Here is a 20,731-nt window from a genome sequence, read left to right as displayed (position 1 = left end):
CACACAACGCAGCCTACCTCCCGGACCTCACGGGCATATGATCCGCCAGCCAAGCAAGCTATGCCCCAATGGCACACGCCCGTGCCTATACCACACACACAACCTGACCCCCCGACCTCACGGCCAAACGATGAGCCAACGAAGCAATCCCACCCCAACAGCACACACCAACGCCAATGGCACACATCACGCCTCCCAACTCCATAGTCGCCACCTCACCCCCTGAACCGCTGGCGCGCTCACATGTGAGCCATTCGAGCGCGTCATGCATCACCATCCCTCCCGTCCCTCTGACCTGCGTTGATATACACGAAACGCACCATCACATCCCTTGAAAGAGATAGCATTGCTGCATTCCATTCTCTCTATCTACCCCATACGCCACCACTATGACAAGGACTGGGGGTATCTCGCTATCATCTCGCAGCAAAGCAATCAAGCATTGATCTTTCCATGTATCTGTTACCCTTTCTCTACCTTCCACTCCACTCCATCGTGACGAGTGACAGAATGACAAGTGACAGCCAGCTGCCACACATCACATCACACCTCACCCCTCACACGCCACCATCGTCATCCCTCCCTACTTCGGGAACGTGTTGACCCTCTTCGGGTTCGGCTGACTATTGAAGTAGTCCCTCGGCAACATGTCCGCTGAGATCTTGTTGAGCTTCGCCAACACTGTCAACAATCCGGTCGAGCCTTGGGTCAGCGTCGCCTGAGCGAGGGTGTTCCGCTTGCCAACGGTGACGGTGTACACGTCCTTGACTACGCCCTCCTTGCCAAGCGCATTCGCCCACTTGAAGATGACCTCATCCTCGCGGTCGTCACCCGCGACCATCATGAAGTCGGGCTTCTGCAGACCCTTGGATTGTCTCTCGATTAGCTCGAAGACGTGCTTGGCAGCGGTGCCCTTGGTGAGGTTCTGCTGCTCGATGAGGATGGCTTGCTTGATGGGTACGGCGTGAATATCAAGACCTCTGCACGAGTCATTGATCTGGTCAGCGCACTCGGCTGCTTGGCGCAGAGCTGCTTCTTGGTCGCCAGCTTTCTCGTAGCGGAGGAGAATGCTGCAGTGGCGCTCCTCAAGGTAGCTACCTTCGACACGCTCTTCGTAGTAGCCGAGGATGCCCTTGACCTGCTCCCTCCAGTTGGCAACTTCTTTGAGATCGACGAATGACGTCCATTCGTTGTTGTCGATGCCGTACTCTCGTACGAAGCAGCCGTTTTCGGCAATGAGGCCGGCCTTGGGTAAGGTGCGGAAGTGGTTTTCGAGTTCTTCTGGCTTCCGGCCGGACATGACGTAGACAATGTTTCTTGCGTCTGTGATAAGGTCGTTGAGAGCTTCGACCACACGTGCTGGAGACCCGAGAGGAATGCCAGAGGCTGTCTTGTGGGGAGCAAGCGTACCCTCGTAGTCGATGATGAACAGTCTTGTCTCAGCAGCCTTGTACTTTTCGGTAAGCTGAGATACTGACAGACGAGGAACGGATGCAGAAGCACGGGCATGATGCTCTTCGAATGCGCGGTCCAGTTCTTTGGACAACCTCTGCGACCAAAAGCCGCCAGTGCGCTCCTCAACGACAGCGTGAAGCTTCTCCCAGCGGGATTTGCGCTCCTCATTGCCCATCTCAATGGCCTGCTTGATGGCGTCTGCTTGTCCCTGGTAGTCCCAGGGGTTGATAAGGATGGCTCCGTCACCCAGCACGGCAGCACTTCCGGTGAACTCGGAGAGAATGAGTGGGCCGTGCATCTTCTGGAAGCCCTTGCCATCCTGACAGGCGATGTACTCGTGCGCAGTCAAGTTCATGCCATCGCGCAGAGCAGAGATCATCAGTACATCAGCAACAGTCAACAGCGCGATGTACTGAGCAAATCCTATGTCTTGCTTCAAGAAGACCAGCGGCTGATGTGCCAATGTGGAGTGAACAGAGTCGATGCGGGTGCAGATGTCGCTGACTGTTGTCAAGAGCTCAGTCTGTTCGTTCGTGCTGGTGGCGACCTGGATCATTACCACCTTTTCCCGCCACTCTGGATGTCTGTTGAGGAAAAGCTCATAGGCCAGCAACTTCTGGCGCACACCATGAACGTGGTCCAGCTTGTCACGGGCAACGATGATAACCTTGTCCTTGTATTTTTCGGCGATGGTCTGTACCCACTCTTGGACTTCCTCGTCTTCGCGAGCTTCCATGAACATGAACGGGTTGATGCCAATGGCTTCGTGGGTGACGTTCACGAAGTGGTCGTCAATCTGTACGCCCTCTGCTGTAGTTTCCACAGCCAAGATGCGGCTGCAGGTCTGAAGGAAGTGACTAGCATACTCTTCAGTCTGAAAGCTGATCAGGTTGGCGCCGAGGACACCTTCGAGGAGCTCCTTGCGAGTGGACAAGCAGCGGAAGACCTCTGACGATGGGAATGCGGTGTGGAGGAAGAATCCGATCTTGGCATCTGGCAGCTTCTCACGAACCATACCAGGCACCAACAGAAGATGATAGTCGTGGACCCAAATCGTGTCTCCGCGCTTGTAGCTCTCGATGACCTTGTCAGCAAAGGCGCGGTTGACGTTGCGGTAGAACTCCCAACTGTGATCGGCATACGCCTTGCTCTTTGGGTGGTCAGGAACTTGGTAGTGGAAGATCGGCCAGAGGATGGTCTTGCAGTAGTGGGCGTAGTGGCCATCAATGTCCTTGTCGTTGCAGTACACAACTTCCGAGTGATAGTCGTTGATCAGCTTGTCGCGGACCTCATCCTTGATGTCTTGCGGCAAAGCATCTGTTGGGAAGCCGAGAGTGCCGATCCACGTGGTGTCGGTGCTATCATCAGCACGATCGCCGGACGTCTCTCGGTGGGCGTTCACCAGACCTCCATTGCCGTGTATGGCTGGCTCGACAGTCCAGGTCTTGCCATCGAAGCCTCTTTCGGAGCTTGGGCCGCGAGGGTTGAACTTGCTCTGCCCTGGAGAGGCCTTGGTGACTCTTCGACCCTGCTTCTTCCGCCTACGTTCTTCGCGCTCTTTCATTTCATCATATACTTTGGCAAAATCTTGGATGGAAGCAGAAGGAAGTGGCCCAGCTCGCGATCGTGGCTGGTTGAATACGGCGTCGGTCTGGCCCCATTCTGCATGTGTGTCGCTGCGGAGCATAGAACGTGGGTCACCAGGCTTCGCGAAGTGCCTCTTCTTGGCGTCGATTCCTGGTGTGAAGAAGTCCTCGTTCAAGGCGGACTGGATCGCAGGTGTGAGAGGAGGTGTATGCCCTCCGCCAAGGCCATTGGTTCGCGCATTGAACAGACTGGCTGTGCTGTGGCGGGTGGGAAGATCGACAGTGGAGCTGCCTCTCTGTTCGAGCTGGAAGGGCGGACTACGCCGACGCGAAGGCGCCTCGACTTCCTCGTGAAAGGAGATGGTGTTTGGTAGGAACCTGCTACATGTTAGAAGCCTGCTATTACTGTGATGTGTTGAGCGAATACTTACAGCGAGACTGTCAAGTTGGTAGCCATAGTGGCTGATAGACGGTCTTGCCGTATGTGGTATTTCTAGCTGCTTTGAGTTCGACTGGCGTGTAGTAGTGCTTCTGCAGGCGAGTATTGCGCGGGCATAGGAGTATTGTCGGTGGTGTTGAAGTCGAGGTGTCGGTTATTCAAGGCTCGAGAATTGTCTGCTCAGGTCATGTGTGTAGAAAGCGATAGAAATCCTCTGATAGGCGCAGCGTTTGCATGTGAAGCAGCAAGCTCATGCAATGGTCGTGAGTGAAACAAGGGGAGCTGGTGAGAGAAGAGAAAGGCCGAGAAATGATGCCATGTCCTTGCGACGTGCCCACGAGTTATCGGCGCCGTCCGCTCGACTCGCACGCCTTCCTCCACCTACCACGCTTCTTTTCTTAGATGTGCCATCATTTCTGCGCACATGCAACTTGGAGGCAGGAAGGTACGTCAGACTCCTGTAACGACAAGTTGGAGAAGGCACCTGCAGCCCACGACAAGGGCCACTTCGCTTCCCTTCCCCGGCTCAACATCCCGGCGTTCCCGTTGCCGTGCAGTCTGCAGAACGTTCGAAGCTTCCATCAAACGACACCGCCTCCCAACGCAGGCCACTATGTCTTTGACTCTTTGTACACGTGCATTCAGAACAGCATCACATCCACCTCATCAGGTGTCAAGAGGCTGCATCTACTACACATACATCGCTCGATCCTGCGATAATGTTACGGGATATTGCAAGGCCGTAGCGTGCGCACGCCGAAACGTGACGAGATTCTGACCGGATTGTGATTCGCGCCTCTCCTTATCATGATCCTGCTCGGCTACTACACTGATGACCCAGCGAGAACGACAATCGTAGGCCTTCCACGGTTATCAGCTTGCGATGGTGACCAACGGCTCACCAACAATCTGGAGGCCTTCCGTTTGTCCAACATCAGCTTGACCTGACCTCGCCATCTCATATTCTTGCCCCATGGGGGCCAACAGCAAATTGCAAGGCTGATAAGTTACCGTTTGTGATTCACAGTGTTTCAGCTTTACAACGTCATGGCCGAGGCGTGTATCAAGAAGCTGCCCAAGCAATCGGCTCCTCAAGCGAACGGCTGTCAACTCTCACCCAGGTATCCCTGCTTCGGACAACATCACTCCTCGGCTTGCCGACACATGATTCGCCACGACTCCAATTGTCATGGCATGGTGAAAGCATGCCACACACTTGCATCACTAGACTTCCAACACCAACTTCGCCAGCACAGCAGGAAACAAGCTGCACACCGCACTCCCGCCATCCGAGAGCAGCCACCTCAGCCACGTCCTGCATCACGTGGAAATGCAACAATCTGTACGATACAACGAAGATGCTGTACGCCTCTGCCAATCCACTGGCAATGACAGCCATGGCAGCATATGCACACGCATCTCGCAGGATCGTCTCACTACTCTGCATTGCCTGTGGCGTCATTGAGGAGTTAAGTCCAGTCATGTCAACAGCTCATTGCGCATGCTTTCTGACAGACCGCCCGAGGAGTAGCTATCGAGGTAAGTCGTCCTTCAGGGCGCACAAAGCGTAAGTTGTCAAGTTCTTCCCACCTACGTTGTCCGGACACGAGAGACGTCCTGCAGCGAGCAGCAGCCTCGCCCGTCCGCATCCACCCGAGAATCTTGGTCGCCTGCCTGCATTGTCGATCAAAATCTACGTCCACAATAATGGGTGGTCGCACGTGGCGCAGCTCGCGCGACCTCTGCTGCAACGGCCTTCTACGAAAACGCGACCCCAAGGCAGGAAGCAATGGTTGGGCGCCCGCGCAACCATCAAGAGCAGCACCAGCACCAACACCTATCCCAGCGCCAACCCCACCCCATCAGCCCTCGCCAGAATCCCACGACTTCGTCTACGACCATCTCGCCCATGAACAAATCTCTACCTCCTCAGTCGCGCTACCACAGCCCGAACAAGAAGGCCTCGGCGAAGCATACTCCTACTACCACCCCAAATCCTCTTCCCACAGACAGGAGGAGAATGACGACGCAGCAGGCGTACCATTACCCTTGAGTGGAAGTTCCTCGCTACGGGATTTGCTAAAGGCGGAGGAGAACCATCATGTCCAAACTCGGCGGAGGTTCGAGATTGCGAAGGATTTTTATGGGCCTGGCGGTGGTGGTGGTGATGGGCAGCTAGTACAACAGAGGAAGAAGACTCATCATGGCCCAGCCGCTGCAACGAACCAGACACAGACCCGCCGTGTAAAGGAGCCGAGACGGCAGCAGTCGCTGTTCAAGCAGACTATGATGGCGATTTCGAAGTATACTTATATGTGATGGCTTACACCATAAGGATCAAGTGACTTCAATGGCACCGACCGGAATGTCCAACCATAATGGGACTCCAGCAGTACTCACTACTTCAGCCAGGAGGATGCCCAAACAATCAACCTCAACAAGACTCGAGAAATGGAGACTCTTCGAATCAGAAAAAACCCCCATCAGCATGTATTACCCTCAAACCCCAACCAATCTCTACCCTACCACACACAAACACCACACCAGACCACACCACACCGTACCATACCATTACTTCGCCTACTTCGCCATACTTCGCCATACTTCGCCATTATAAACGCCACAAAACGCCCTCGCTACGCCTCTATAACACGACATCGTAACATCGCGCTCTCCTCCTCTACCCATGCAAACATCGGATCTCAAAGTAGATCCTTTCACCCGAAGCAGAACCCAAAATGCGAATTCCCGCCTCTACCATCCTCCATCCACCATCCACCGCCGCGCGATATACCAGCTGGCTAACAATTTGGGGGGGGGGTATACTTCGAAGCTCGAATCTCGTATCTCAAAGCAAGAAGGGGGGGAAGAGTTGTTCTATCATGTCGACTTGGTGAAGTCGCTCTAGTGTTCGTTGGTCGAAGAAAAGGGTGACGAAGTGTCAGAACAAGGTTCAGTCATAGCAGACGGTGTATGCGCTGGAAAGGACGAAGACAAAAGTCATGTCCAGTATGCTCGCAATGCCGTCGTATCTCGTCGCATCGAGCGGCATGGCCAGTCCATGCGGGAAAGCGCAGCAGCGAAGCAGGTCCAGGGTCGTCGATGCCCTACCGGATCGGAAGTTTGCCCGACTTCGCTGGCCGAATTGGTCTCTACCCAACAGCCCGCACAGTCGCCACACTATCCTCGCTCGACTCGCTCAAGCTCCTCATCTGCATAGCCTCAGCCGCCTGCTTCTGCGCCACGACTTCCCTGGCATAGAACTCAACCAGCATAGTCCCGTACGCCTCAATTTCCTCGACCGGGACGCTCAATCGGAAATCGTTCAGAAGCAAGAATTGCAGCTCGAGATGGTTCAGTTCGGGAAGTGGAAGGCCGCCAACCTGTAAAGTCAAAAAGTGTCAGTGGAATGATGTAATTTGGGTTTGGCAGGGGTTCCATAGCTAGTATGACTTACCTTTGCGTAGCGCGAGTTGGTGTAGAAGATGTCTGAGAAGAATTTGCTGGCGCATGTCACGCCGGCGATGACGAGACGGTGAATGTTGAAGCTATCGACCACGAAGAAGTGGGATAGGTTGTAGGGGTCGATCGTGGTGGGTTCTGCCGGTATTGATGGTGATTCGGGTTGTGTAGGTCTGCTGTGTGGTGTGCCTGGTGCGCCTCGTTGAGCGCTTTTTCCCAGTGTGCCAGAGTGTGGAGGTGTGACTTGTTGTGTGCCTGAAGGTGTCGTGGCTGTAACGCCCTCCATTCGGTCTGACTCGAGCGATTCTGCCGAAGAGTTGCGGCTCTGTTCCCTTACGGATTGTGCCTGTTGATCTCGCAAGCTTTGCATTGGACCTGCGTTGACACGCTCGGTCATGCGGTCGAAGTAGACTAGCAAGCTGAGGAATACTTCATAGCTTGTAGGACAGTACTTGTTGATTCTGCTCAGATAGCTCAGAATCGTGATGCTAGGCACGTTCTTGCCGTGGAAAGCCAACACGCTACTCGTCTGTTGTGGGAGATGTGAGGCCGCATCAATCGTAGGAGGCTGTCTATGCAAATGCTCGTGTTGTCGGTCGTTTGTGGTTGTAATCTTAGTGAGCAGTCCTGCGACCATCTCTATGACATGCTCCACCTTCATCTCACTGATCTCAAACTGCGGACCATCGTCCTCTGCTCCTCTTGATCGGGATCTGCTCCTGCTGCGGATCTCAGAGAAGCTGCGCATGTCCTCTGTCGCAAAGCTCTGGATGTGTTCCAGGTCGCGCACCTTGATCTTTCGCGATCGAGACGGCCTCTCTGCCGCAGTCGGTGTTCCCGTCGCTTGTGGCCGCAATGTCTGAGATCCGTCCCGAGTTGGTGGGGCAAGTCGTCCTGCTAGGGAGGGACTCGGCGGTGGTGGCGCGTTGTGCTGGGCCGCCTGCGACTCGGCACGCGCATTTGTCTGAGCAGCAGCATGTTGCTGCGGCGTTTCTCGCTGTATCTGTTGTTGGGGCGTCGATCGGGCGGCAGAGGAGCTGGGTGCTCTCTGCGCCGATTCGGACATATGTGAGTTGGCCTCGGCGCGGCTTCGTTTCGTCGAGGGCGGCGGGCTTCGGTCGTGGTCGTGATATTCGTAATCGTGGTAATCGGGGGTATCAGTCGAGCGTGGCGTCGTTTCTCGGAAGACGTTGTGCTGCGGATGGCTGGGCGAGGAGTGATGGCCAAAGAAGGAGTTTGCAGCAACCACCGAGCCCATATTAGCTCATTAAGATGTCGTCTGGTGGAGATGTCGTGGGCGGGAGAACTGTTCCTGCGGGCGGACGAGATGTGTTAGACTGTTGTACATGCATATGTCAGATCTGACCGGCGTCCTCGGTGGTATGCGCCGTGGAGGGACGTTTCACTCCAGAGTGCCGCTGCTACGGCTGTGACACGTGCCGGCATGTGAATGTCTCGGCGCGCGGCGGTGCAAAGTTGTATCGCAGTGGTAGGCGCGGTGGAGTGAGTGCCGTTGGTTGTGTGTACCGGGTAGTGGAGACCTGGCAAGTGCTGGGTGGAAGTGGTTGAGGCGCTTGGCAGTCGTGTCCATGGGCAGGCGATATCCAGGCAAATGAGGCGCATCTCAGCGATAGGGAGATGACGCGATGGCCATGTAAAGTCCGGGATCGCGAAGTCAAACTCACCTTATTCATGCCCTGTGGGTGATGCTGTGTCGTGCCTGTGCTCGCTGTGCTCAAAGTGAATTGGACAGCGGCGGGGTGGTGCCTCTGTAGGTGGTGGGCGAGGTGTTTGTTAGGGAGATGGAGGAGGTGGTAGTGTTGAGAAGAGCTCGAGACAATAGCGAGGATCCAAACGCCAGCTAAAGGTCATCCCGCGACCAGGGGCCTCGATCTTGATGCTCTGTTCGCAGCGGGTATCAAGCGGCAGTGTCACTGATTATATGAACGCTGCATACAATCATCACAGTCTTATCTGTTAACACAAGATAGACGATGCTATCGCTTCAAACGTGTCGCTTTTCTTGATCCCCGAAGCCGTCTCTCCACCAACATCAGCAAAGTTCCCTTCTTCAAGCTAAAGCTGCATCGGCGCAGTAGTACCGAAGACTGTCCGCGCCTATTCGTCCATTCACCTTCAGCTCGCTGCAAGTCCAAGCGTGAGGCGGCCGGATCTACCCTATTGCATACACACTTTTAGCACGTGAAGATCGACGACCCGTAGCCAAAGTCAGGCCGATGTATACCGCGGATGCAAAGCCAGATCATTGTCTATACTCGCGAGCGCTTCTTATTGATCGTTCCATTCTGTTATTGGTACATACGTGCTACGCTGCTGCAGTGTACAGCGTAGGTCTTTAATATGCCTGCGGTCCATGCTCCATTTGCAGTGAAGAGCGTCTTCGACACGATGGCACTGCATCATTTATGAGACTGCCCAGCGTGAAGTCTAGCCTCGAGCCTCGTCGCCTGTCTCGATGACGTGCTGCTCTTGCATGCCTCTGCTCGTAGTGGTCTCCATACCGTCCACCTTGCTCTTTCTCAGCCCTCTATGGCTTCTCAGTACCAGGGCCCGTGTAGTTTCGGTCTGGCAGATACAGATGCCGCACCGCGCCAGCCTTCGTGAGCACGACCATTCTGATAACACCACCCGAGCTACCATCCCACTTGATCGCCTCTTGCAGCGCGCCTTTCACGAAGCTGATTCCCTCTTGCTCGTTCATGCCCTCCTTCCAGTTCGCATCACAGTATCCGTAGATGTATGTTGAACCCGAACCACCAATCGCGTATGCCTGCTTGTGTAGCGAGCCACCAAGCGGTATGCTGTAGACCTGTCCGCCGTGCCTCTGATCCCATCCAGCGATGATGATACCTGCGCTTAACGCATCCTTGTTGTCGTAGCACAGCTCTTGAAAGATCGCCGCAGCTGTCTGTGTGGTCGGGTGCTCGTCGTTGGTGATGCCGTACATGCCCAAGTGGTATTGGACGATGTCCGCGACTGCCTGTGTGTCTGCTGCTGATCCTGATCGACAGCACCAGATGGTGTCGTGGACTTGTGTGAGCTTGTCGGTGACACGGTTGGCAATGTATGCTCCGGTCGTTGTGCGCGAGTCGGCGCCGAGGATGACACCGTCAGCGAAGTTGATGGCCATGATGGACGTTCCGAGGTTGACTTCGCCGGACTTGAGGTGGTTCATGTCGATGTGGATGCCATCTGGTCTGGAGGTTAGAGATGTGAGCTGGGCTTGGTTCGAATGATCTCGTGCTTGCCTTCACCGAGCATGCCAGTCTGGTTGATCATGGTGGCGGTGTTATCTAAGTGATTTGACTTGGCTGTTCGGGAGTGCGAGCGGTGGTGTACGTTGTTGAGTGGGATGATGGAGAGGGAGTGCTGTTTGGAAAGTGTTTCGACAACTGATGATGGACTTCAGGCGACTGGAAGCTCGCGCGTCAAGCTTCCCGCCGCTTTGACCATCTCGGTGAACTCGGCTCAATGTCCATCAACCTCCGTCCCTCCATCTCAAACATGTGAACTACGACCTGCCGGAAAGTTATCACCGCCTCTTACTCTCCTTCAGCTCACCACTCTCCCTCGGCGTTAGCGGACGGTCAACGAGATGAGGGTCGCCTGAGGATATCTCTGAGTCAATTTCGGCGAGGCTTCGTATTACAGCCACCTGTTCAGCAGCAGGCATCAACACCATGTCTTCATTATGGCCCTGGATCCGCCTGCCTTTCTACCTTGCTTCGGCTACTGTCAGCCTCGGTGGTGGTGCACTGTACTACTTTCAGAAGTGCGATCATGTTCGAGCGTTTCGTCTCTTCATTTTGCTTACTGTTCTACAGTGAGATCATCTATCCCAGGAATCTGCCTCCAGGAACCAGGACTGAAGTGCCCAGACCTCATGAATTTGGAATCGAGGAGTCAGAGGAGATCTCGATTACGACCCCTGATGGCGAGACACTCAGTGGCTTTCTCGTCAAACCGCCGAACAGATCGCAGGCACGACCAATCACCATCTTGAGCTTCCACGGCAACGCAGGCAACATTGGCCATCGATTACCCATCGCCAAAGTGTTGGCAGAGCAGATGCAATGTACTACCTTGATGCTTGAATACCGCGGCTACGGTCTGAGCACAGGCAGTCCGAACGAGAAAGGTTTAGCCATCGATGCACAGACTGGACTCGACTACCTACGCAACCGCGAGGATCTCAAGGGTAACAAGATAGTCATCTACGGCCAAAGTCTCGGAGGTGCGGTCGGTATCGATTTGGTTTCCAAGAACAAAGGCACTGGCGATATCAAGGGTCTCATCCTGGAAAACACATTCCTCAGCATTGCGAAGATGATACCTAAAGCTGTCCCAATCGCAAAGTACATGACGCCGCTATGCCACGAGTACTGGAGGAGTGAAGAGATGATTCCACAGATCACTGATGCACCAGTGTTATTCCTCAGTGGTCTCAAAGACGAGATCGTACCGTGAGTTCAAGTGATGACCGCACACACAATATCCAGCGCTGACTTGTCATAGGCCTTTGCACATGAAGGAGCTCTTCAAACTATGCCGCTCACAGAAGGTTATGTGGAGAGAGCTCCCAAATGGTGATCACAACAACACCGTAGGCGAGCCCGGCTACTTTCACCACATCGAGGACTTTTTGCAGAAATACCTTTTATGAGATACCCAAATAGTACACCCTAGCACGAAGAGCTAGCCATACAGCAAGCCCTAGTCGGTCCAATTCGACGTCGACCAGCTGCCCCTACGACGGCAATCTCTATATTCTCATCCGACGGCGCCATGATCGCACCATGCTCGAGTTATAGAGCAACACCAGTGACAAGACACTCGTGCGAACTGCCGAGTAGATGTCCTGCGGCTGAATTGGAGCTCCAACGACGTGCCCTATGCTAAGTGCATGTATGGATGAAATGGTTGCCGTTTGCGGACACATCCGCTGCTCCTTCGAGCTGAGAAAATCCTACTGCTTCGATGCGGCCCTCGTTAGCAACAAGAAATGGATTCAGCCCATCAGTAACAGGGTCTATGTCTGACTGGAGAGCGACTTGGTAGAGCAAGATCTCCATACTTATCATACTCAAGGTCCGACTGCATTACACTTTGTCACCTTTGTATGTCGTATTCCGCACTCGCTGGTGGTAACGATGCATGAAACGCTTTTCTACGCTGCAATTCCTGGCTCCAGGCACGGACGAGCAGAGTATGGATATCATTGACTTCTTTGTCAGCAAGCCGAAGGCTGGAAGTTGTGAGATCACTGTAGTTAGGTAGAGGCTGTGGAGGAATGGAGCACGTGTAGCTAAAAGAGGTTCATCAGTGGTCGCTCTTTGCCCGTGTCCTTGTAAAGTGGCATGTGCCTTCGATAGATGTTAGTGTGATTGTTCATATGTTCACCTAAAGTGGGGCCGGTAGTTCGGCTCGTGTGGAGACTGCGGACGAAATCGGCAGGCACAGTAAGTCAGATTAGATCGAACATTTTCACTGCCAAGACAACAACAACGAACAACATTCCATCATGGCAACACCCGGAGACGACGTCGCACTTGCGATGCGCAAGAAGCAACCCAAGCAACAGCTCACAAAAGGCATGGAACATATGCGCGGCTACGTAACAGTAGACGCTCCACAATCCACCGCGGACCAGACCATCTCCCCAGGCGAAGATGCATACGGAGTTCCAGCAACCTACGAACCCATCCGGAAACCCACCACAGATTCCTCCCAAAACGAGCAAAAACCCACCGACCCCTTCCAATTCGGAACCCGCTTCCTCGAAGAAGGCGACGACATTTTCGCCCACAACGCCTGGGACCACGTCGAAGTCGACCCTCAATACGCAGACTTCATAGAAACCCAGACAGAGTTCCAACGAAGTAACCAAGTCTCCGACTTCGACAAGTCCCGCTTCAACACGAACCCGGAGAAGTGGTGGGATAAATTCTATTCTAACAATCAGGCGAATTTCTTTAAGGATCGGAAGTGGCTTGTGCAGGAGTTTCCGGTTTTGGGGGAGGTCACGAAGGAAGGGTATGGGGCTGTGAGAATTCTGGAGGTGGGAGCTGGGGCAGGGAATACTGCGTTTCCGATTCTTGCTATGAATCGGAATCCGGAGTTGAGGTTGCATGCGTGTGATTATAGTAAGAAGGGGATTGAGGTTATTCGTGCGCAGCCTGCTTTTACTGAGCAGGCGGGTGAGGTATTGAGGGCGGATGTGTGGGATGCTGCTGGGGAGGAGATGCCGCCTGGGGTGGAAGAGGGGAGTGTGGATGTTGTGTTGATGATCTTCATCTTCTCGGCTCTGGCGCCTAGTCAGTGGAGCAAGTGTGTTGAGAACATCTGGCGCTTGCTCAAGCCGGGAGGTGAGGTGTTCTTCAGGGACTATGGGAGAGGTGATTTGGCGCAGGTCAGATTCAAGAAGGGTCGCTATCTTGAGGAGAACTTTTATGTAAGAGGTGATGGTACGAGGGTCTACTTCTTCGAGGAGCAGGAGCTCCGAGATATATGGGGTAGTGGGAGCGATGCAGATGTAGCCGATGCTGCTGAGAAAGATGGACCGAAGACCGAAGATCAAGCCAGAAGACCTGCTTTTGAGATTGCGAATCTGGCCGTGGACCGACGTATGCTCGTAAACCGACAACGCAAGCTCAAGATGTACAGATGCTGGATGCAAGGATTGTTTAGAAAGCCTGCAGTCATCAGCGGTAACGCATCCGCATAGAGCAGCCGACACTCGGACCAGAAGGCGAGCCCAGACATATACCACCGTTGAACAATCTGGGGTCGATGCATATTTGTAGAAGCTTTCAGAACTCTGTACACCACTACGAACTTCTACGGCTTAGCTTTTGAAGTGTTGGCGAAGTCGAATAGCCGCGCGGCTGATGAGACGAAAATTACGTCTTTTCGGCGGCTAGAGCGCTGTACAAGAGGCCAGGCGTAGACGACGAGCACACTCGAGCTCTCGAGGCCGTTGCTGCAAGAGAACACTGGAACCAGATCAATCATGTCAAACGCAGCCAGAGACATCAAATTGCTGCAAGCAAGCGTTGACCAGGATGATGACAGCTACCTTCGGCTTTTGTTCGATGGCAAAGACATGAAATATATCACGATCGCAGCCGGTGTCTACGAAGAAGACGACATGTGCTTTCTCCCACACTCCAGTCCATGCTGCCTCCCCTGCCAGCGGGAGACTGGAACGACGCATATATCACACGGAATGACGAGTCCGGAGAGCCTTACTTCCAAAAGGTGGTGAGAACTCAAATTCCTGGAGTTGAAAGCAGCTGGCACGCGGAAACCTTCGAATACCTCAGCCTCAAGCTGGGATCAAAGCTTCGCACAAACGTGTACGAAGCTCAGTTACCAGGATCTTCCCACACCGTGGTTGCCAAATTCGCAAGATTCAGCTGGGAGGTAGGCTATCTCGACAAAGAATGTGCAGCACACCAGTGGATCGAGGGCAAGTCCATCGGACCAAGTTTCCTGGGCAACATATCAGAGGAGGGCAGAACCATCGGCTTCGTCCTCGAGCACATAGCTGGTGCCCATCATGCTTCACCTACGGATTATGCGGCCTGCAAGCAGGTGCTTTCGGAGTTGCACCAGCTGGGTATTGTCCACGGAGATGTCAACAAGCACAACTTCCTGGCTGTTGATAATAGGGCGGTCCTGATCGATTTCGACGGCGCGTACAGGACGCAGGACAAGCAGGCTTTCGAGAAGCAGATGCAGAGTCTTGAGATGCAGCTTGCAGAGGCTTCTGGCAGAGGTGGAGTCTCGACAGTCGACAGCTGAGGGTGCCGTGTATGTGTACAGCCAATGACATAGCTCTTCCTATCGCCTTGCTGGTACAAAGATGGCCGCTGGCGCCTGTCCATCAAGACTGCTCCTTTCTTGACATTATCGTGAGACTCGTAAGGACAGGTGATGAATCCTACCCTGAGTTTGTCGGACAAGTATTGTTGTGACATCTGGACAATGAACCTGTCGCCAGCACACAATACAAAGATTACGAGTGTTGTTACCACGGCGGTCCAGCTGACCTGGAGACAGTCCTTGTGATCAATCGTGTACAGCTTCACACCAGCCGTCATCGGAGTAGTCCTACGGCGGGAGCTAGGTCCCCTTGATGCGCTCGAAAGTCGGTGGGGAAGAGATAGGCAGTGCTCTTAGGTGCCGAGAGCCTTCGTTGGGCGTTCGGGACTGCTGTAATAACGACGCCCCAAGAGATCAGGGCAAGCGCACAGCAGGACTGCTGCAGATGTCGTTGACTAAACGCGTTAGTGATGCATCGGAACGTGTCATCCCAGCCTCATGGCCGCGACGAGGAGTTCGACCCTGAGGCCGACCACTCTGACCTATCCTGAACCTTTCGCTCGCGACTTCACGGTTCTTGCAACGGGCGGCACGCACAAGCGTCTCGCATTGACTGACTTATACGCATCTGGTGTCGGGCTGCCCTTCTCGGCCGCCAACACCCGTGTCTGCGAAACTCACCGAGGAGCACTGTATCGCGCAGTATCGAAAATTGAGCGGAAGTATGAGCTGACGGAACTTCGACATGTTTAGCTGTCGGTTGCTGAGGCTCCATTCAGCGTTTTGTCCCAGATATCACATGGCCGGCTTGTGTGCAATGGTCGCAAAGCCTAGAATCGGTACGTGATGCACGCTCCCGCATCACCGCGTTGTTTGATGCCGGTCTCGCGATTCGCCTCGATGTGTCAGGCTCCGCGGACGTGCACAATGAGGGTGATGAGATAAGGCAACCAATCCGTCCATCGCAGCGCTTGCAACAGTCTCGGCCAACGCGTCTGATGCCGCCGGGCTGTTGAGGAAGAGCGTACCACTTAGTCTTGGGTGTGCGTGATATCGCGTGGAGATGATCTTGACAACGTCAGCGGTCGGCTGAGGCCACCTCGTGGACCTGCTCCGTCGCAGAAAGCATATGGTCGACTCCTGTGCAAGGATTGCAGCGCTGATAGTTGACGCGTGCTGTGCGATGGTCTTCCTTCGCATTTCGTGCCCGTCTTGCGACGTATGTCGGCGCACCATCGCGGTGGACTCGTTGTTGGTTCGCGAGCTGCGAGTATCGTGGTACCAAGACCAAGGTCAGCAGATGCAGGATCGTGTCTTCTCGATCACAAGGATGTGCCAAGTTGTGCGGGAATTGACCAAGCCGCGCATGCCGGCAACGAGCTGGTCCTGCTCGCTGCGTGTAGGATGCCATATCCGCTCGCGAGCAAGTTGCTCTGACCAAGATGTCGAGTTGGAACTCCACCGAACAGCGTCAGCTTGACCTCATCGAAGTCCGCGTCCGCGTCCGCCTGCGATCTTCAAGGAGTTCATCGCGACATTCCGGCCCTGCCAGATCGAGACTCGGTACGTATCATTTTTGTCGAAAATAGACGTGTACACACCCATCCCGTGGTGCAAGCGGCTCGGTATGCTGGAACACTGGTGCCGATGCGTGTCGATTGTGCGACCTGTATGCTGTTGTGAATTTCGCCTGTGTATCACATGTCAATCAACAACAGTGAGTTTTATGATGAATTGAGACATGTACATGTTGAGATGTAAGGAGAGAGCCAGCAGCGGTCAAGTGACCTCGATTCCATGCGGGTCAATGAGTCGCTCACTCTGCTGTGCCGCATGGCTGCCTCGCGGCGACGGGAAGAGCTACCCGGTATCAGGGATCCCTTCTACCCGCTCTTGCAGTGCTCACTGCCGTCAATGATTCGCGGGCTGCAACAATTGACGCGAAGAAGTGCAATGGAATTAAGATGAAGTGTTCGCGTCGTTCCAGACTTATGCTGGATCGCCGTTGGTCTTGATGCCCTACACGCGTGTCGTATGTAACTCGCATTTTGAACGCGACTCCTCTGCTTGGAGACACTTTCGTCGCGCTGTCACCTTTTGTTCTTGCTTGTTGGTGTTCTCTTCGACGCCTCCTTTGCGACCCAAAGCCCAAGACAAAGTTCAAACCATCCGAGACACAATCCTCCCGCGCCACGCCGATGACGACCGCGTACCCATCTTGCAGCGACGTCAGCGGAACGACCGAGGAACAAGAAGGCTTGAAGCCAGAGCAAAGAGCTGTGCATAACAATAAGGTGGTCGAGGAAGAATGGCTTTTATTCCAAATGTCTATGTGTGCCCTAGTGATAGTGAGGGAGGGTATGAAGTGAAAGATTGGGATAGTTTGATGCGCCGAAAGAATGCGATGCCTAGTGTCCTCCTACTGGGTATTACCAATGCTAGTGAACCTTTGGGGTGAAGCTGCACCGAAAGGTCGTCGGTGTAGTGCCGCCGATGTGAAAGAGGGGAAGCATAGGCTACGGGATGACTGGGAAGTCGTCAGTGAGGTTTTTACAACGCGCTGGTCTGGTGCACTTACGTTGCAAGTGGCGAAGGAACAAGCGGAAGCGATCGAAAAAGGCCCTGGCAGATTCGCTGGGGAACGGAGCGGAGGTGTATCGTTGTCCAAGTCTAGTGTAAGTGTTTCGCAGATAAGTCGTTGCACTGGCCTGCAGAAAGAGAGCACGGACACCGGGAATGGGCTCTAGCTCCCGCAGCGTGTTCAAGTAGGTTGACCAGTTTGCCTGTACGGTCGCGAATCTCAAGTAGAGATTGTACTCGTTCTGTTCACCAGCATATGCCGCAGCAGCGCGTCCCGTGCTCGCTCGAGGGTCGTCGACTTCGGCGACGATCCGGTCCAGCATGTATACCAAGAGAACCATGAGGCGCGCTTTCGAGTCGTCGTGCATCCTGTTGAGAAGTGGCCGACGGAAGATGTTCGTGATTGACTCGCAAATGCGCTGTACGTCCTCAATGGTCTGGATCGCGTCATGGTGCGCACCTCTGAATGCATGGAATGTTCTGTCGGCGCGTCCTTTAAGCTTGGACGCGACCTGCTCTCCCCAGAACGCGCCATCGATTGGGACGGCACTGAGCAGACGCCTCAGGTCGTCCTGGGTCTTGATCGTGCGAGCTGTGGCTTCGGCAAGTTCCCTGTAGCTGTGACTATATGACCGTTAGCGTGAAGCGAACGTCCGTACGGTATGAGGTGAAGTGCTCATACCTTGGCTCTGGTAGACGTGCAACGTCACTGAATTCGGTCGGAGACAGGTTACGAGGCTCGAACGCAGCCATCATAGCAAGGACGTAATCTCTCGGAGCCAGTCGTGCAGCAGCTGAACCCCGGGCAGGCTCAGGATTTGGGTCATCGTCGTCGCTGTCGTCATCATCGTCGTCCTCATCATCATCGCTGTCGTCGTCCTCATCCTCTGGGCCCTCACGAGCAGGCCCCTTGTCCTTGGCAGCAGCCAGTCGAGCGGACTGCCTCCTCGAAGATTCTGCAGCGCTCCTTCCACTACCACCAGATGGATTCAAGGCAGCGGTCCTTGATCCTGATGGTCGCTGGCTGTCCTTCTTGGCTTGGGCTTTGGTTTGCGCTGCCATGTCGTCGGCCCTGGAAGAACCACTAAGGTTCAGCTTCCTTCCAAACTCGGAAGCTGCGTCGCTGTAGCGGGACATAGACCGGCAGTCTTCGTCCACTGGAGTGACGACTGCTTGCGATGCTTGTGATGCCATTTCGTCCGGTCCTGTCCACGGGTCTTATTCCTCCTCCGAAGTGTGCTTTGCCGCAGCCGTGAGGCGTGGTTGAACGAGCAAGAAGCTTCGATCCGATGCACCTGTAGCAGCCTTCCGGCACGGTCAGTCAGTCACAAGCATGTCCTGTTGGCAATAGCAACCGCATCAGGGCCGGAGTTCCGGCATCTTGCGGCCTGAAAACGAAACATTCTCGCCAGTCAGGTCGAGAGGGAGTAACATGGCTTGGAGAGCACGAAATGGGCTTGGGATGTGGGGGCTTCCCAAAGCCAGACACACGCCACTCGACGACCTTCCGCCAGGCCGCAAGCAGGAAACACTGTGCAACGCAGATCTCGACTGGCTCACAGTCGAGCTGCGGAGAGTCAAAGGTCACGATGAATATGCTGCGGCGTGCGCGGCGTGTGTTGGTGTTGCTTGCCGGCAGCCTGGAGGGCAATCTGCCCGTAGTGGAGGCATCTGCACAGCTCGCCATATCATTTCTGAGCTCGTCACTGCATGGTCTGCCTATGTAGAAGGACGATTCGAGGATATGTTGTCCTATCGCTTAAGGCTCAAGTGCACTTTAGCCTTTCACCTGACAACACTCGTATGCATGATCGATCATGAGTGGAGTGCAACGTTGAGCCGCTGCAACGGTCAGAAATCTTCTCGGCACATAGTCGCAATCATGCCGGCGCAGCCAATCACTACTTGACAAGTACATATCTTTGTCTATACGGTCCTTCTACACAGACCGGGCACTGCTTGCTTGCGAGATTGTAGCACAAGACGACAATTCGCGGCAAGTGAAGTCGGATTCTTGGCATCTGCCGCAATGCTCCCGAAGTGCCGAAGCGGTGGCTTAGAACGGTATATTTGGCGCTCGCGAGTGGCTGAAGCTCCAGGACCAACACCAACAAGCGCTGAGGCGTTTGCTGCACTGCAAGTCGAGTGGACGTAACCTGGATCGATCAATACTAATGCCATGCTAGGACTAAGGCTGCATGAGGCGTACGTCCTGCGGCGCGGAACATTTGACTGCACTTCCTAGCTTGCCTTGTACGACGTGGTGCATGGGGTATCGGACTTGGTCGTACAGAAGGGCGGGAACAGCGCGAAGTGAAAAAAGAACGATATGATAGATTGCAACTCCGCTTCCCATATGAGATGCAGGCTGTCCCTGGCCTTGTGGTGTCATGTTCCGTCCGCCTGTGCCATACGCCGTACTAATGCTCTTGTGAAGACTGGCCAGCAGTCTCCGTTTTAGGAAGGTCGTGTCTTCGTGTAAGAAAGTCGTCGATCAATGCTGATAGCTGGTATGTTGTTGTGGGCTGGATGTGATTGCCTGTGATGCCGCTTCATTGGGAGTACGCGATCGTCGCCTGCGATGTCGTTTCACGTGCCCGGGAGGACCTTGCTTGGGTGTATACCCTTCCACATGCTCGGAACAACTTTACTCGGATGTACGCGAGCCCGCCACGCAGCCCAGGCAGGATGGCCTCTCGCGTACTCATCAACGAGGTGCAGACCCAACCTGTAAGACGTTCTCAGCACATCATCGAATTGAGGCCACGCCCTTCGAGTCACCCAACACTGACCAGGATCTTACCTCGAGCTGCCGCCTGCCTTCGACGCCGCAGCATACAGCGACGTCTCCCGTGAGTTCTGCTCTTTCGCGCGCCCCGTCTTGATGATGTGGCCCAGTGATATGCTCCCCCAAGGAAGACCGGACTCGGTGCCTCCGTCTACGTCTTCCGGATCGGGAGCGCGATAGGTGCCTGCTGCTTGTCGTTGGTTTTCAGCGGCGCGGTCGTTGTTTTCTCGTTGTTGCCGCACTTTGTCTCCTGATCGCCTTGTCAGTGTGGTTCGGACAGTGTGTGATTTTGATGACTCACTGAACTTGCGCTGAGCGATGCGATTCTGTATCTTGCGCCGCTCGCCAGGATCTGTCACCGCCGTCCAGTCATCCTCATCCTGTGCCGACGACTGCACCGAACTTGAGCATGCTTGCGAGGACATGCTTGCTGCTCACAGGCTAGCCAATCCCCCCTCTTCTCATTCCAGTCCGCTATCCCAACGATAGCCCGTTGGCGCATACGACGTGTCGATCGTTCGAAAGGAAGTCTAACCAAAAACTGTGTTGAAAGAAGAAAGAGAACGTGACCAAAGT

At 54.4% G+C, this 20,731-nt stretch overlaps 9 protein-coding genes across 9 annotated transcripts; 4 read left to right on the top strand and 5 right to left on the bottom strand.

The window, feature by feature from the left end:
- Positions 1–583: 583 nt before the first annotated feature.
- Positions 584–3,498, bottom strand: CLAFUR5_12459 (Putative alpha,alpha-trehalose-phosphate synthase [UDP-forming] subunit; the record flags this gene model as incomplete). The annotated part of the gene is made up of 2 exons (XM_047911607.1): positions 584–3,419; positions 3,473–3,498. 2 exons carry the CDS (start codon positions 3,496–3,498, stop codon positions 584–586), a joined length of 2,862 nt encoding a protein of 953 aa, XP_047766983.1.
- Positions 3,499–5,187: 1,689 nt separating this feature from the next.
- Positions 5,188–5,799, top strand: CLAFUR5_12458 (uncharacterized protein; the record flags this gene model as incomplete). The annotated part of the gene is made up of 1 exon (XM_047911606.1): positions 5,188–5,799. One exon carries the CDS (start codon positions 5,188–5,190, stop codon positions 5,797–5,799), a length of 612 nt encoding a protein of 203 aa, XP_047766982.1.
- Positions 5,800–6,632: 833 nt separating this feature from the next.
- CLAFUR5_12457 (PHO85 cyclin-6) lies at positions 6,633–8,200 on the bottom strand (the record flags this gene model as incomplete). Its single annotated transcript, XM_047911605.1, has 2 exons — positions 6,633–6,863; positions 6,938–8,200. The coding sequence occupies 2 exons, from the start codon at positions 8,198–8,200 to the stop codon at positions 6,633–6,635; spliced, it is 1,494 nt and encodes a 497-aa protein (XP_047766832.1).
- A 1,290-nt stretch (positions 8,201–9,490) lies between these two features.
- On the bottom strand, positions 9,491–10,242 carry CLAFUR5_12456 (Proteasome subunit beta type-1; the record flags this gene model as incomplete). The annotated part of the gene is made up of 2 exons (XM_047911604.1): positions 9,491–10,155; positions 10,212–10,242. 2 exons carry the CDS (start codon positions 10,240–10,242, stop codon positions 9,491–9,493), a joined length of 696 nt encoding a protein of 231 aa, XP_047766831.1.
- A 401-nt stretch (positions 10,243–10,643) lies between these two features.
- On the top strand, positions 10,644–11,626 carry CLAFUR5_12455 (uncharacterized protein; the record flags this gene model as incomplete). Its single annotated transcript, XM_047911603.1, has 3 exons — positions 10,644–10,735; positions 10,788–11,426; positions 11,479–11,626. 3 exons carry the CDS (start codon positions 10,644–10,646, stop codon positions 11,624–11,626), a joined length of 879 nt encoding a protein of 292 aa, XP_047766834.1.
- An 858-nt stretch (positions 11,627–12,484) lies between these two features.
- CLAFUR5_12454 (tRNA(Thr) (cytosine(32)-N(3))-methyltransferase) lies at positions 12,485–13,687 on the top strand (the record flags this gene model as incomplete). The annotated part of the gene is made up of 1 exon (XM_047911602.1): positions 12,485–13,687. The coding sequence occupies one exon, from the start codon at positions 12,485–12,487 to the stop codon at positions 13,685–13,687; it is 1,203 nt and encodes a 400-aa protein (XP_047766833.1).
- Positions 13,688–14,136: 449 nt separating this feature from the next.
- CLAFUR5_12453 (uncharacterized protein) lies at positions 14,137–14,766 on the top strand (the record flags this gene model as incomplete). Its single annotated transcript, XM_047911601.1, has 1 exon — positions 14,137–14,766. One exon carries the CDS (start codon positions 14,137–14,139, stop codon positions 14,764–14,766), a length of 630 nt encoding a protein of 209 aa, XP_047766836.1.
- Positions 14,767–17,303: 2,537 nt separating this feature from the next.
- CLAFUR5_12452 (uncharacterized protein) lies at positions 17,304–18,561 on the bottom strand (the record flags this gene model as incomplete). Its single annotated transcript, XM_047911600.1, has 3 exons — positions 17,304–17,314; positions 17,366–17,991; positions 18,050–18,561. 3 exons carry the CDS (start codon positions 18,559–18,561, stop codon positions 17,304–17,306), a joined length of 1,149 nt encoding a protein of 382 aa, XP_047766835.1.
- Positions 18,562–20,166: 1,605 nt separating this feature from the next.
- CLAFUR5_12451 (uncharacterized protein) lies at positions 20,167–20,580 on the bottom strand (the record flags this gene model as incomplete). The annotated part of the gene is made up of 2 exons (XM_047911599.1): positions 20,167–20,405; positions 20,457–20,580. 2 exons carry the CDS (start codon positions 20,578–20,580, stop codon positions 20,167–20,169), a joined length of 363 nt encoding a protein of 120 aa, XP_047766981.1.
- Between the last annotated feature and the right edge of the window lie 151 nt (positions 20,581–20,731).

This window comes from Fulvia fulva, chromosome 10 (assembly GCF_020509005.1).
Source record: "Fulvia fulva chromosome 10, complete sequence".
NCBI lineage: Eukaryota > Fungi > Ascomycota > Dothideomycetes > Mycosphaerellales > Mycosphaerellaceae > Fulvia > Fulvia fulva.
The sequence above is the reverse complement of the archived record's forward strand: the minus strand, read 5'-3'. Positions and strand labels throughout refer to the sequence as shown.